The 16,813-nt window shown below is 44.6% G+C and overlaps 1 protein-coding gene and 1 pseudogene across 1 annotated transcript in view; both read right to left on the bottom strand.

Moving 5' to 3' along the window:
• LOC124776506 (allergen Cr-PI-like) overlaps positions 1 to 16,813 on the bottom strand; it is a 45,660-nt gene that overhangs the window by 11,311 nt on the left and 17,536 nt on the right. Inside the window, exons 4-9 of the mRNA XM_047251529.1 lie at positions 16,194 to 16,371; positions 8,962 to 9,269; positions 8,724 to 8,879; positions 1,455 to 1,619; positions 1,239 to 1,367; positions 837 to 1,149 (exon numbers count right to left, since the gene is read on the bottom strand). Of these exons, the coding sequence (XP_047107485.1) occupies positions 837 to 1,149; positions 1,239 to 1,367; positions 1,455 to 1,619; positions 8,724 to 8,879; positions 8,962 to 9,269; positions 16,194 to 16,371 (1,249 nt within the window). The remainder of the gene's footprint in view (positions 1 to 836; positions 1,150 to 1,238; positions 1,368 to 1,454; positions 1,620 to 8,723; positions 8,880 to 8,961; positions 9,270 to 16,193; positions 16,372 to 16,813) is intronic.
• Positions 4,194 to 4,311, bottom strand: LOC124778565 (annotated as a pseudogene).

Here is a 16,813-nt window from a genome sequence, read left to right on the forward strand (position 1 = left end):
TCTTCTGCAAGCCCCAGTTTTGTACTCCAATGTGAGCTCCTGTAGGCATTAATTAAAGGTGAACACCAAGCATTGCGCTCAAGGTAAGGTAGAGATTCAAGACTGGCTGAGCAGTTTATGGAATTTCGTTGTTGGAGGAAATAGAGAACATGCAAGTTTTTGATGTAGTTGTCTCTTCGATGGCTTTAAGTGAAACAGAATTCAAAAAAAAAAAAAAATATCGACAGCTTTTTGAGGAGACAATCCACGTGACACTATATGTCACCTGTTTTATTCACACAGTTTCAGTTTATACCTATGAAGCCTTTCCTAGATGAATGAAAGGTCTTTAAACGGAAGCAACAGAGTATAAATAAGAAAAGAAAACAAACAAACATTATTATGCGGATAACTTGGTTGGGAAAGAAACAGGAGAAATATGTATACTGCTTCGGAAGACATAAAGGCATACGACGCCCTAGGCAACTGAAGCATTAAAATTAAATAACTCAGAAGATTCCTTTTTATAAGAGTACTCTGCAAGTGATAACATCGAACTTACTGTTTTACTGTTTTATTAATTTTTGTAGCGTAATCATGGAAGAGCAAAGGCAAGCAATACCTTTCCTCACCATTATGAGTCTGAGTGAAGCGGTGTTTGCAAGTGGGGACGCTAAAAAGCCACCAGACAGCAGTCATTTCTGAGGTGTAGAATTGTGGAATTCGTAAACAAGTTACTGACCGTGTAATCAAAATAAGTGAAGAAAAACCAAGAGTAAGAAACGAATATAGAGGAAAACAAATCGCCCAAAGTAACAAATGATCAAAACTGAAACAGAAAGAAAGCGGGCACTTACGCTTCACCTCGAAGGCGTCCAGCAGGTAGAAGTGGTGCCTCATGTCGTCACCCGTCCAGATCTTGCCGGAGCCGTCACCCGGTCCCAGGAAGAGGCGCACCACGGCATTCATCTCCTTCTCGCTACTGATCTTCAATAGGCAAGTGAACGGTTTGTGGTTGAGCCTGTGTTGGCGCGCAATCACGTTCACCTTGCCAGCATCCTCGATCTTCTGCACATCGATTGCGTTATCGACGTGAATATCGAAGTCGTCAAAATACGTCATGAGTTTGTCCATCTTCATGCTCTCAATTTTTACACCCGGTACCATCAGCTACAAAAGCAGGAACAGTTCCTCTTATTTTCCCGTTTACTAGACATCGTTTTATACATTCGGTTAAACGGAATGGGTTAGCAACTTACGTCCTCCTTGTGGTATGGCGGCAAAGTATTCTTGTATCCGTCCATTACCTTCCACATGCGCTTCAAGACTCTGTAGAACAGTGGGTCCCTCGTCATCGTTTCCGGAATCTCGAGAGCGGTTGGCGTCATCTGCAACAAGTTAAGAACCCACGTCAGTCCATTCACACTTTGGGAATGAGAATCTTCATTGCCATTTTAATATACCGGTTTACTTACTCCGTATTTGTGATACGGATCCATCAGATGTCCGAAAATGGTGAACAGCCCATAGTATACGGAACCATAGTATTTTATATTCGGTGAATCTTCACCGCCTTTGAGCATGAGAGAAATCATTTTCATTGCGTTCTCCTCATTCAGTTGCTGGATTTGTACTTTATCCTAGTAATAAAAGGAAAACAGACCACATAAAACAGTTTTATTCGTGTCCCATCCAAATAGCAATATGATGCAAACTAATTTACGGACAATTGTAAATATGTACCATAACGGCTGATTCTGAGCAGGTAAAGTTACTCACTACCCTAGATCTCGATGCTCCTTCGTATTATTGTTCTTAAGATTAAGTATTGATACGTTGCAAAATGTGTTACAGGACTGATCTCACTTGTTGTCATTATCTCTCAGTCACAGAATGGTCGATATTTTGAAATGGTTTAATATAATCGCCTTTACATACTTTCTTTATCCCTCATTTTTAGCAATGGATGCTTCAGATTCCAATATTTCTCTTCTTGTCTACCATCCCGGCGATCACCGAAGGTTGTTTATGAACGGCACGGGAAACTTAATTCTACATCTCAGCAGGAATTTAAACTTCAGAGGCGTAGGTTCGCCACGTCTATGGCATTCGATAAGGCTCACGTGACCTCTGTGTCGTGCAAAACGGTGAGCACTCTACGAACCTTCATTGGCTGGCTACGAATGGTTCGGCGAACTCGATTTCCTCAGCTGCAGACTGGTATCTCTGTACGATCCTACTGCGTGTATTCTTTCTTGAACAACGAGTTTAGATCCATCATAGGGTTCATAAAAGCATTTAAAACGTCAGACTAGACGATATAAAATCAACACTATCAGATAAAATAAAATCCATGAATTTGACACATAATGATATAGATTACATCGTCTGTCACAAAATGTGCCAGACAGTAGTAGATCAACAGTCAGAATTCATGTTATGAATGGAGCCATTTTACATGCTGTCTACTACACAGCTGGTCACTGTGTACCGGTTGAACCAAAGTGGTACACAGACCTTTCTTACGACTGTGGGGCACTGACATCTGAAAATATCCTGCTCGAATGTTTGAGATACCCACCAGGTCGGATTAAAAGAAAGACTGGAGTTCAACGTCCCGTTAACAGTGGTGTGGTTGGAGACAGAGCTGAAGCTCCGAATGTGGAAGAACGGGGAAGGAAATCGGCCGTGCTTTTTCAAACGAACCATACTGGCATTTGCCTCAAGCGGTTGAGAGAAGTCACAGAGAACCAAAACCCGGATGGCCTGACACGGAGATCAACCGTCGTCCTCCCGAAAGCGAGTGCAATGGGTTAGCGACTACGCCACGTATATCGGTAGATCGGATTGTAGGAAAACATCCAAGGAATTCAGTGGTAAGCTGCTAAATTTGTTACCAGTAGGTTCGATCAACACGCGAGTACTACAACAACTCAAACGGGAATCGTTGGATGGAAGAAGCCGTTCTTTTATCGACACACACTACTGAGAAATTGAGTGGTCAGCTTGACAGAATGTCAATCCCCAGGACTCGGGTTCGATTCCCGGCTGGGTTGGAGATTTTATCCGCTCAGGGACTGGGTTTTGGGTACTATTTCACACTTAGAAAGCTAAGATTTTACTTGTATGCATTATATCTTCGGGCAGCTACATGAATGGGCCTTTCGAGGACATCTTCTCGTACTCTAAACGGATCTTACTATGCCATGTTATTTAAAGCGACTTCTTGTCACTGACTGCTTCGAGCAAGAGTACGGTGACTCTCAAAATAGTGTTTTAAGCGTGATTGTCTTTAATTGTAGAACATCGACAGTAAAACGTCCAGTCCAGTGTTTTTGTTTGTGGACGACATTGCCGTCTTTTATTCCCCCTCCAGCCTTAAAGTAAGGCTGCCGCTGATGAAAAAGTTTAGAGGAACAGGCGCATAAGATATATTTTAATTTTTCATCATTGAAGTCTGTTTGTGTCCTTTCAACTGCTCGCTTCTGTTTTTAACTTTCCTGTGTTGAGGGTGAGGGATACTATCCTTAAATTCAAAGGAATGTTGATGTTTCTGTGTCCCACACTTGATTTTCAGTGTAACTTATTGTGATATCAAAGGATTGTGTAAGCACAGGCCCTAAAAGCATTAAATGTTTCAAAATGTATTATCCAAAGCGGACCGAACCTGCGTGATCCCGGTTTCGAGAGCCTACGTGCTACCTCGGCTTGACTTGTGGATGCAAGGTGTATTGCCTTTGCGAGACCCTCCTATTTAGAAATGTTGAACGTGGTGCACAAGGAAGATTGTCCACCGAGGCCTTTAGAGCCAGTTCTGTACCAGGCCTCTGGTGATCCGCCGGGTAACGTCAGAAGTCGACTGCCCACTGTGCGCCGATCTTGTACGAGAACATCCGATCCACAGACGCCTGCATACCATACTGTTCGTGTCCCACTAATGGGTAATGGAAAGCCTTTCTAATTATAGAACCCTATAGCATCTGCGAGAAAGTCTGCCTTTTAGAGAAGAGTGTGCACTCCGTCTTCAGGCCACAAGTGGCCCATCGGGACCATCCGACCGCCATGTCATCCTCACTGAGGGTGCAGACAGGAGGGGCGTGTGGTCAGCACACCGCTCTCCTGGTCGTTATGATGGTTTTCTTTGACCGGAGCCGCTACTATTCGGTCGAGTAGCTCCTCAATTGGCATCATGAGGCTGAGTGCACCCCGAAAAATGGCAACAGCACATGGCGACCCGGATGGTCACCCATCCAAGTGCCGGCCACGCCCGACAGCGCTTAACTTCGGTGATCTGACGTGAACCGGTGTATCCACTGCGGCAAGGCCGTTGCTTTAGAGAAGAGTGTGGCGTGGCTGATTTTCAAGTTTTAGATGACGTTTGAGCAGATTTACATCTTCTGACAAGGACCAGAATTACTTTGTATTTGACAGATTTTAAAACAGAAATCACTCCAGATGTAACCTTTAAATCTTTGGTTTATCTCATTTTAGACAGACACTATGGTTTCAAAATAGCAGGCACTACTTACCTGTGTCATCTTGTCCTCCGATCGTTCCCTTAATATTTGCCTTCCCAATAAATACAGTCTGTTTATTCTAGAGATACATGCCGTCCTCAAGACAATGGAGCAGACAAGGAAACTTTAGAGCAACAATTTTCTCATCTGCTATAACTCCCTTAATGCCCTACCAGCATTACGACAAAAGTACCAAGTGGAGAAAAAGTAGCGAGGTCGCTCGTTCTTCAATAGCATGGAAACAGTCTCATTCTGCTGGGTTCCAAAACACTTGCTAATCTGAAGAAAGGAGCAAGCAGGTAAAGCTGCAAAGATGTCCTAAGGGGAACATAACGCGGCGCAATGCGCCACTCGCTGCAGGGAGTCATTTTGCTGTTGAACCGGAAAGCCATGCAACTCTGAATGGCGGAATAGCTGGTTAGGGAAAATAAAGTCCTGTCGGTGAAACAAGATGTCCGGCCAGGGCGTACCTCGTAACAGCCACTGACGAGATGAAGTAACTCTTACCCGCCTCTTAATATGACACCGTCCATTCGCACATTGCTTAATACTTCGCCTTGAGTTGTCGTCCGATGATGTATCAGACAGATGTGGTGATCGAACAGGCAAAGTGAGCCGTGGCGGCTGGAGCCAGAGTGCTCTACTCACTTATTCGGCTGTCTTGCTATCTTTGTCTGTTTCCCCCGGCGGTTTTCCGGGTGAACGTGTGACGAGAGAGTCTCTGTTCGGCGTTCAACGAGCAAGCTGGTGTTGAAAACAAGCCCGCGTCCCTAACCGTGCTGCATGGGCCTCGCCGTGCTCGCCGCCCCTGTCTTTTGTCGCGCCGGATGTACGGTGCCGATTATTGAGCACCTTGAAGCGCAAAATTGTGGTGGGTTCGTCGTCTCACGCTGAACAGCTTCCCAGCTCTTAATTTGCAATCTCCAAGTTACGTATGACTTTTATTCTGTGTTTAACTAAGAAGATTGTTGAAACTTGTTGTGGCATGGGTAGCTGCCGGAGATAGTTCTCAACTTGGTGCCACAGCGGCTATTCTAAGAAGGCTGCTGTTCCTCATTTCGTTTCTCATCATCTGTGGAGTGTGTGTTTTAAGTGGCTTTCGTGCAAATTTTAACTTGTTTTAGGACACAGTGGCCGCTTTTGGACTGGTTGGGGTTGTGTAAGCGCACGGCAGCAGTAGAGTTAATGGTTTAATCATTTATCACGGCAGGATTTGGTATGTTTATTTAATGTTGAAAGTGCCGTAAGGCAACTGCAAGTGATCTCTAAGATTCCTGCTAATTCACTGGGTTAGAGTATTGCTCCATAAGAATTTGGGGGCTTGCTTATTCTATATTCCAGTGTGGCTGTGATTTGACCTTGTTTTCTATTTGTGCTGCAGGCCATTTGCTAAGTCTGCTCGTTTCCTGACCTCGGTGCGGTTATGATTCTTGTCAGGACCGCTCATTGTGAGGCCGGTCGGACTATGTATAAATATATACCGCCTGCTTGTGCACAAGCCATAGAGAGTGAACGCTCGTATTGCCTGACGGCCGTAGCGTTATTGCTTCCAAATACTGCTGTGGGCCTTAACGCTGTTGTCTAAAGTTAAGTGCAATTTGGGAATCATTCTGAGTCATTATGTCAGTTACTTAAGTGAGGCCACTGCTTGAGTTATTAATAGCCATTCTTATTTAACATTTATGTTAATCATTTGTGTATCTTTAATGAATGTGCAAATTGTTACTTTTCGCCGGTCGGGATGGCCGAGCGGTTCTAGACGCTAAAGACTGGAACCGTGCGACTGCTACGGCCGCAGGTTCGAATCCTGCCTCTGGCATGGATGAGTGTGACGTCCTTATGTTAGGTTTAAGTAGTTTTAAGTTCTAGGGGACTGATGACCTCAGAAGTTAAGTCCCATAGTTCTCAGAGCCATTGGAACCATTTTCTTGTTATTTTTCCTGTATGCCAGTTTTGCGACCTCGGTTGGCCCACTTTGCATTTTTAGTATAAGCATGTTTCACTGTGGACATTTATGTGGGCAGTTCAGTTTTATTAAGCTTTAAGATCTTTGTTTTTTAATGAAGTTGTGGTATTATGTGACTGTGTAACTTTGGGTTGTAAGTGTATAGTGTTACTAGTCTTTTGAGATATGGTTAAACAAGAAAGATTGTTTATGATTGATTATTCACCATTCCTACTATCTATGATTTTGGTTGCGGACGCAAAATATGATTCTTATTCGTGTGTATGTAATTTAGTTAAAGTGAACATTTGTATACTGCATCAATAAGAGGGCAAATGTCCGAATTGAAGTTTATAATAAATTCTTTTTTAAGTCAAATTACAAATGTAAAACAATCAGAAGCTTGTCCATCACCAGTGATCCCGGGCTTCCTATTTCCTTTAAATAACTGTAATCAGATTGTAATTTTAGATTTTCTAAAGAATTGAGTAGTACCATGGTCCACAAAGGCAACATGTCGACACTGTGTAGAGCACGTTGGGTTACAACAGCGGTATGTAGACGAGCGCTATCCTGTTGGAAAACAGCCCCTAGGATGCTGTTCTTGAACGAAATCACAACATGTCTAATCACAAGACAGACGTACAGTTTTGCCGTCAGGGCTCGTGGGATAACCAGGATTGTGCTCCTGCTGTCATAAGAAATCTCAAGCCAGACCATAACTTCAGTTGTAGATGTAGTGTATCTATATCGCAGACAGGCTGGCTGCGGTCCCTCAACTGGCCTACTTCTAACCAACAAACAGCCGTAACTGGCACCGCGGCAGAAACAGGTTTCATCAGAAAACTCAACAGACCTCCACCCTGCCTTCCGACGAGCTCTCGCTTGACACCATTCAAGTCGCAGATTGCGATGGTTTGGGGTCAGTGGAACGCACACTACAAGGTGTCTGCCTCGGACCTGTCAGTCAAGTAGCCGATTTGTAACAGTCCGTTGTGTCACTGTGGTGCTGCAGATGCAGTATATTGCGCCAGTGCCACATGGCCGTCTGGACTCCGATCTTCTGACGACTGTACATTCTCGTGATAAGCGCTGCCAGCAATCGTGCACATTGGCCACATTCCTGCCAAGTCTTTTTGCAGTATCACAGAAGGAACGGACAGCTTCTCGTAGCCCTGTTACACGACCTCGTCCAAAATCAGTGAGAAATCAATAATGCTGCCTTGGTCACTTTAAAGGCGTTCTTGACTAACATCAGCTCGTCACGTCTGATCTGAAAGGTCACCAACGCTCACGACCGTTGCAGTGTGCGTTTAAATCAAATATGATTTGCGTCCTCATATTAGCGCTAAAGTGCCACTCTTAGCGACTGGTGCGAAATTGGGGTAGACATCATCATTCAGCATTTTGATTTGCAGCTCCTTCTGTTGGCCGTGTTTGCAGTTAAAATTGTTGGATGCGAGGTCCGTCAGTTATGCGAAACACCGATTTTTCTCAGTACCCAAACATGTTTCGGCACCACTGTGCCATCATAAGTGAGTTTACGTCTTTATTTATTCTGCAATGTGAACATTTTTCTTGAATGATTATAAAATTATGTGCATCTATTGTTTGAACTAAAGATGTACATACATTTATAATCATTTAAGAAAAATGTTCGCATTGTAGAATAAATAAAAACGTAAACCCACTGATGATGGAACAGTAGTGCTGAAACACGTTTGGGTACTGAGAAAGAACAGTGTTATACATAATTGGCGGACCTCACGTCCAGCCGGCCGTGGTGGCCGTGCGGTTCTAGGCGCGTCAGTCCGGAACCCCGCGACTGCTACGGTCGCAGGTTCGAATCCTGCCTCGGGCATGGATGTGTCCTTAGGTTAGTTAGGTTTAAGTAGTTCTAAGTCCTGGGGACTGATGACCTTAGCTGTTGAGTCCCATAGTTCTCAGAGCCATTTGAACCATTTGAACCTCACCTCCAACAATCATCATACAGGTGTGCAAACACGCCTACCAACCTTCGTTTATGTCACACAACTCCTTCCAGGTGCTTTGATTTTATTTACATCACTGCATTATTTTGTGTCGAGCTAGTAATTAATGCGATGTGTTCACCATATGCAGGATTGTGAATTATATAACTTATTTTCGTCACTATCCTATTACAGGTATTAATGTTTATTATCCATATCTCGTTAAGAAGCTTCATAGCGCCACAGAACTGGACGTAATCTATGTAACATACTGATTTATGTAGCTCGCAGCTGCTGCTGCTGGGTACTTACGTCCAGGTAAATTGACATGGCGACGCCGTCGCGAATTCTCCTCTCCCAGTCCATGAGGTCTTCCATGGACAACACGTCAGTACTTCTGGGCTTCAGACCCTCCGGGCGGGCCGGGAACTCGTGTCCACTTTGGTGCCTGATCTCCGGATCGTAACCCTGTAAGAAGAACCATATCCATCTGATTCATCACTCTGGAGGAACTGTTACGTATTTACTTCATGCACGACTTGTTAATCACCTCAACGGGCTCCCACAGTTCGACCGGCCACACGGGTGGCATGCCTCGGGAGTATCTCTCCATGTCGTAGCGAGCCAGAAGGTTCCGGATCAGGATGTAGAAGAGCCGGCCCCGGTGCTGCAGCATGGGCTGGGAGCTCTCTGCGGTGTTCACCCAGAAGGGGAACTTGTATCCGAAGAAAGCCCAGTATGCAGCGAGCCCAACGTCTTCCCGGAAGTATGACAGCACGGATTCCGTGTCTCGCGCCTCCATCCAGCCCGTGTAGTTGGCTTCGATGATGTACGGGGCATCCTCTTTAGTATCCAGGCCTGTGTGCATGAGGCAGATTTCAAATTAAAAAGTGTTTATAATTTCACTTAGCAATATTCTTTGTAACGATAGGTACACAAGTAAGGCACTGTAAGCAGTAAGAAGAAAAACGGAATGTAATAGCAAGCCTCAGAATTTTTATGACTTTGTGAGATTCTGTCTGAGCTGTTTAGCATACATTTGAGATGCTACAGATCCTATCCTCGATGACCTTCAGGGATGGAAAGGTCCCGATACGATCACGTATTTCAAAAGAAACGGGGCTGCACTGCGAATAACGCCTTATTGAGTGAAAATTACTAGTGCTGGCGCTATTAAAGGTGAAAATTTGGACACCGAACCTCATAAGAACATATTAATGATGTTATCTATCAAACTATGAGAGGTAACTAATGGTCACTATAACAAACTAGTTTATTGCGAAACAAATTATTTGTCCACTGAATCAAAGATACTACCATTTAACAATTGGAGAAGGCATTGCATATACCAACTATAGCCTTGGCACAGAAGGGTGGCGACCTAAAAGTACATTAAGAACCTGTGTCATGAACATGGCGAATGACAGTGAAAAATCTGAGTGATTTAAAGAAAAGCCCTGGAAAAGCATGAACAAAAATCAATAATATCATCTAATCACACTATGGTTGCAATTAGCCGGCTGTGAAAATTATATATGCAGAATGAAAGCCTGATTACAATTAAGTGACGTCACACTCACCTCACCTTAATGGATGGAAGCAGTGACAGCCCATGCTTTCCATTCATAAGTTGCGCAAGGGCAGAAGACGGCTGCAGTAGTAGCTGAAAATTTTAAGTTCAGCTCAGCCTCTGTATTGTGCTCAAAGTCGAAGACAACCCGATCTACAGCTTTAAGACCTAGCGCGCTGCTTCAAGCCGTGAAACCAGTGTCCTCTGCGGCATCCCCGAAGCATTTGTGTCCAAATTCTACGAAACGTAGCTGGTTCTGCCAACATCAGAATCTCGCCGGCTAAGTGCAACAGACCTTGTGAGTTTTAACGATAATTTAATAAACAAGTTTAACAATTTTCTACTCTTGTGAATTTTTCTGGGGTTAACCAATAAGGCCCGATGTAAGAGACGGCCTGATGCCCATAATCTGATCACGTTAAATACAGAAATAAATAACCGATCAAGCGGTCGTCGATATTGCGCGTGACGTCAAAATGACGTTATGTTTGCGGTAAATGTTGCCGCTGTTGACGCGCATCTGTTCGCTGACACTGAGCAGGATAGCGCAGTGGTTAGCATACTTGACTAGGATGCGGGAGCCCGACGGTTCAAATCTGCGTCCGGCCACCCTGATTTGGCTTTTCCGTGATTTTCCTGAAAATGCCGGGCTGGTTCCTTCGAAAGGGCACGGCCGCTATCCTTCTCCATAATTACCTAGGCCGAGCTGCTGCTCCGTCTCTAATGACCATGTTGTCGACGGCACACTAGTCACCTCCTCCTTTCTTCGTTGCTAGGCAAGGGAAGCCACGTGCGTTATTTCGCAAACTTTTCATACTTCTATAATATTTAATCCTTTGATCGTATCTTTATCATTTTCTTTATCTGGCAATCTCTCTGATACGTGAAAGAGGATGGGAACAAGGTATTTATTTTCTTAAAAATTGCAGTCTCTCTGAAGTAGCCAAAATGGAGTCCTTTCCGCGCCGAGACCATTTAGCTTGATAGTGTGGCTTGTTTGTAGGGGCAGAAGAAGTCCCCTTACTTACAGTGATAAACCAAAACATTATGACCACTGCGACCTCGACACTGGATGACGCTCGGTCACGTTGCGGGCACGTTACGTGATAACAAAAGTATGTAAGCGAAGCACACACGTACGAGAGGTCACCATAGCGAAGATACGGGCTGCATATGGGAAAATCCGTTGAGATAAGCGCAGGGCCTGTGAACGAATGTTTCGAAAACGGCGAAGCCGATCGAATTTTTAATGCTACTGTTCTGAGCATCTACGGAAAGACGTGGGACAGTGAAACTACCACTAGGCGCTACATGGAAGGACGTCCACGACTCTTCACAGGAAGTGAGGTTCGGGAGCCTGTCTGTTGTAAAGTAGGACAGATGGTGATCTGTGACATCTCTGCCAAAAGAACACAATGGCGGTGCACGCAGAAGTGTTTCAGAGCACAACCTTCATCGTACGAGCCCCACAGAAGACCATCCCTACGTGTCCACATGTTGACTCATTGACATCGTCAGCTAGGATTGCAGTGGGCAAGGGACCATTGGGATTCGATCATCGATCAACGGAAACATGTCGGCTCTTCGGGGGAATCATATTTGTGCTAGACTAGGTCGATTGTCGTCTCCACAAACATTCTCATCGAGGTGAACGGCGGCTCAAACCGTGCCTCGCGCCTCGGGCACAGGCTGGTGGGAGCAGTCTTATGCAATGGGAGGCATCCTCCTGCGCTTTCATGGGACCCGCGGTGGTAACTGAAGACACGCAGACAGCTGCGAATCACCTGCTTCCCTTCACGCTTGATTTCTTCCCCGACGGCGATGTCATCTTTCAACAGTATAATTCTCAGTGTCTCGGAGCCAGAACTGCGCTACAGTGGTTTGAGGATCATTATGGTGAACTCACGTTGATGTCTCGGTGGCCAAATTCGCCTGATGCAAATCCTATCAAACCAATCTAGGGCCCCATGAGGCGCCATGACAGCATACACAAATCATCAGCCCATTATTTACGCGAGTTACGTGATATGTGCGTAGTCATCTAATACCACATACTTCCACAAACCTACCAAAAAATTGTCGGATCCCTGATACGCAGATATCAGTGATGTATTTCTTTCCAAAGACGGACAAACAAACTAATAAGCAGGTGGTCATAACTTTTTGGGTCATCAGTGCATTCTTCGAGGTTTAAACATAGCCTCTATTGCATGTTTCATGACGCAAAGAGATTCTTCTCCCTACATTTTGGTGAATCACGAGCCATCTTACTGCATTCGGGTTACATGTCAGAATACCGAGCGAGGTGGCGCAGTGGTTAGCACACTGGACTCGCATTCGGGAGGACGACGGTTCAATCCCGTCTCCAGCCATCCGATTTAGGTTTTCCGTGATTTCCCTAAATCGTTTCAGGCAAATGCCGGGATGGTTCCTTTGAAAGAGCACGGCCGATTTCCTTCCCCATCCTTCCCTAACCCGAGCTTGCGCTCCGTCTCTAATGACCTCGTTGTCGACGGGACGTTAAACAACACTAACCCAACCTAACCATGTCAGAATAGCTTAAAGTTGACGCGGCAATTTGGCGTGGCGTCATTAACCAGAATGGCGACCTGCACTTTTCGCCCCCATGAAGCCCGGTCGCTACTTTGAACAGGGGAGAGAAGATGACTTCGGTAGAGGAGCAGTAGTTCTGCAGTAGATGAGTAAGCGAACACAGAATTACACGAAGTCGTGATTCTGCATTAAGTTATAGATTTGAAAGCATCAGCGCTTTCTTGTTCATCTACTTATTCTTATCTCCATTTTTCTTTATCCTTTTGTGTCTGAAATTCATTGAATGTTGATCTGTGTTGGACTCAGCATCCGAGTTTTTCTCCGTTACTTAGCTCTCACGCACGTGGAGACATTTGATAACCACGTTAAGTAAATTCATCGGCTTTCCATACATTTGTTTAGCCTTCGGCGAGTCTTATACTGGTTACAGTATTTCGTAAGTGAAGTGCATATTTTTGAAACTGATAATTTTCGTGGCACATGACCTTGTTGCTTTGTCACTGATCTTAAGACCACGTGGAACACTTGATAACCGCGTTAATTAAATTCATCCCATTCATCCGATTCAGTATTTCGCGAGTGAAATGAGTATTTCTACAACGGTCAGATTTTGTGAGACATGTTTTTGCTTTTTTCCTGGCCCTAGGACCAAGTGGCGAGCGATTAGCTGGAGCATTTCTTAACAGAACTGTAATTATACGTGACTGAGGGATCCATCATGTGGACGGTAGTAAGCTACAGATCATGTGATAAATGCCCCAGTGATTTACCTAACATATGGAGGGGATCCTCCTTTGCCCTTTTCCTCACGTGTAGCGAATTATTTCCCCGTCTATCTATCCTCAGTGGTGGCTGCTTGGTAACCCTTTCCCATTTCTTTGTAACCACTAACGTAATTTTCTCGTAGTAACGGTCATGTTCCGCCATTCTCTCCTTTTTCGCAGTCGTCACATATTGAGAGACTTGACTACTGAAATAAGTGTTCACACAGATATAATGTTAACATATGGTAGACTAATCATGTTTCGGTTGCAATCAATACTTAGTTTTCCTGCAATAAACTAAAACTACATATTTCTTCTTTTAATAACATACAACGCAAAAACAATGTTGATGAAACGTATGAAATAACAAAGAAGCTGTGATGCCCACCGTGAGGGAACAAATAAATTCATAACATTAACATGTGGTTTTCGAAAGGTCGTCACGGATCACGCGTTGGCTTCATGCTGCTGTTGCTAAATTAATTGAAGATAGAACTCAAAACATCGCTCTTAACGGATCAAAATCGACAGATGTATAGGTAACTTCCGCAGTACCCCAAGGAAGTGTGATAGGAACGTTACTATTTACAATATATATAAATGATCTAGTAGAAAGCGTCTGATGCTCTTTAGGGCTTTTCGCAAATGATGTGGTCGTCTGTAACAAAGCAGCAGCGCCAGAAGACAGTAAAGATTTGCAGAATGACCTCCAAAGAACTGATGAATGGTGCAGTCTCTGAGAGTTGACCCTTAAAGTAAATAAATGTAAAATACTGCGCATACATAGGAAATGTAATCTTCTACTGTACAGCTACACTACTGATGACAAACAGCTGGAAACAGTATCTACCGTAAAATATCTAGGAGTAATTATCCAGAGCGACTTTAAGTGGAGTGAACACGTGAAAGAAATAGTGGGAAAAGCAGATACCAGACTCAGATTCATAGGAAGAATCTTAAGGAAATGTAACTCGTCCACGAAGAAAGTGGCTTATAAGGTGCTTGTTCGACCGGTTCTAGAGTATTTCCATCTATCTGTGATCCCTACCAGGTGGGACTGATAGAAGAGATACAGAAGATCCAACGAATAGCGGCGTGTTTCGTAGCGGGATTCTTTAGACAGCGTTACGGAGACGCTGAAAAAACTCCAGTGTCGGACGTTACAACACGTTGTGCACTACGGAGAGAGTTACTATTGAAATTTCGAGAGAGCTCTTCCAGAGAAGCGTCGGACAACATGTTACTTCCCCCTCAGATATGTTTCGCGTAATGACCACGAGGAGAAAATTTAAAAAGTTAGAGCCAATACAGAGGTTTATCGACAAACATTTTTTCCACGCGTTATTTATGAGTGGAATAGCGGTGGACGGCTCAGTTAGTGGTGCAAAAGTGCCCTCCGCCACACAGGATTAAGTGATTTGCGGAGTATGATGTAGATGTAGATGAAAAATTAGAGGTCAGGGATTTCGATTCAAGGCCCGTTTCGACCATAGCAAGTACGAAAGAGTAGCCAAATATTGTTCCTTCTAGTAAAGGAACTACCGTGTCTTATTCCTAGACACGGAATAAAATTCTACTTGATGTGGTGAAAGAGTATGCCTGCTTTTGGACGGTTATAATTATACATTTATTCCTTGAGATCATTCTATGAAGGCGGTCTTCCTCATCCGCCCCCTGAATGTCGACACTTATAACGAAAACTTATTGTCAGACATAACCTTTCCCTCATGCTTTGTTGAATTACGAATCCTGAAAAAATCTTACTTCGCAGGCCCAGCCTGAGGTGGGCCTTAGATCGACCGTCTTCCCGGACCCAAGTTACGTGACATACGATTCTGCGGAGCTGAGCGAACAATGCATCGCCCGTCCAAATACTTGCGAGGTTGATTTTATTCCTGGAGTGTAAGTGACATCGGCGCAGTAACTACAGTGGCAGCTGGAACCAACAACTGCAAGCAACAGGTGTGCATTCCACCAAGCAGTGGAGAGCAGGCAGTGTTAAGCAGTGAACGGGCCGCAGTAGTATGCCAACGTTGGTGTATCACAAATCGCAAAGGAGGAACATATCTAAATTAAGTGTTCGAGAAACTCTCTAGATTGCTTCGAAGAAGAGATAAGTGTGTGCAAAGTTTGTTCCGCATACCTTGCATCCCGAACGAAATCAACGAAGTGTGGACGCCTGCCGAGACTGAATTGCAATGCAAAAAGCGGACAGTTCTTCTCTGGAACCTACCACTAAAAAACAAAGTGCAGAAAATCAGATGAAGGGTGAACGACTTGAAGACATGACTAACATTCAGACCAACGCAATGCGCTAGTTGAGCAACGTTCCAAAGAAGGACTTCTCTGGCAAGGTCACACGGCTGTATGAATATTCCGTGCCATGTTCTGAAGTGCAGGGCTGGGTTGGGGGAAACTATATAGAACAGTTTCAACATGAAAACAACAATCTGCCTCACTGATAACATGAATTAATAGAATCTACAAACTTTTTGGACTGACAGGGTAGGGCTGCCCTCTCGAGCGCTAGTCGCATGGGACCATTGAGATCCTCCCCCTGTGGAATTCCTGCAAGTGGTGGTAGACGGTATTCTTTTTATATGAGGCGTAATATGAACTTCTCACAACCAACCAACATTCAAATGCGATTTCCGCATAAGAACCCACAGAGTAACGTTTAGACAAAATTTTGATGGCGTTTTTCTTACCAGTTTCTGCTGAGATGCCGATAGTTCACATATCCAAGAATGTAGCACTTTTCACGCCGATTTGGAGATTGTTTCATGCCAACTTCACGGTGTTACAATTTTATTGATTGATCAGCGCAGATTGCCAGTGTGGCTAAGCTAATTGGCCTGTAAGCCCCAGAGATGTACTGCAGCGGAGTGGACTCACCTCTGAGATGGGCGTCGTAGGCCATTTGCATGACGTCACTGGTGACGAAGTACTCGGGGAAGACCTCGTAGGGCGGCGGCAGCATCATGTGGTGCGTGTCCTCGCGGTGCAGCAGGACGGTGTACAGCGCGTGCGCGAACATCCTCTCGTTCATGTGGTAGCGCATCCACACCGCCATCTGCAGCACGTGCAACAAGAGATCGCTGATCACGCTGCTTGCGGTACTGATCGGCACCCTCCTGACACTCTAATAGCCAGCTGACAGAAGGTATTAAGCACTGTCACTTGGAGCTCGTTGGGGATCCACAGAACAAGTTACCATGGCACTACCAGCCGCTCTATGACAGATTCAAGTGTAGCGGAGTAACCCTCACACTAAGCGGCTACCATAGCATAATCCTGTCAGAAGTTCCTCGCAAACCGCAAATAAATTCTGGCCATAGGCAGATGATGACAGTGACAACAAAGTTAGTGTCCAGACACTGACTACTGACAAAGGAACTGAAATTGAGGGCAGCAGAGCGAAAGCAAAAGTACCGAACTCCGTTTTCAAGTGCTCCTTTCCTAAGGAAGATGCATTACTGTGCCAATGTAGTTTTCTCTAAAATTAAACAACACTC

Source organism: Schistocerca piceifrons, chromosome 2, assembly GCF_021461385.2.
Source record: "Schistocerca piceifrons isolate TAMUIC-IGC-003096 chromosome 2, iqSchPice1.1, whole genome shotgun sequence".
In the NCBI taxonomy this organism is placed as follows: Eukaryota; Metazoa; Arthropoda; class Insecta; order Orthoptera; family Acrididae; genus Schistocerca; species Schistocerca piceifrons.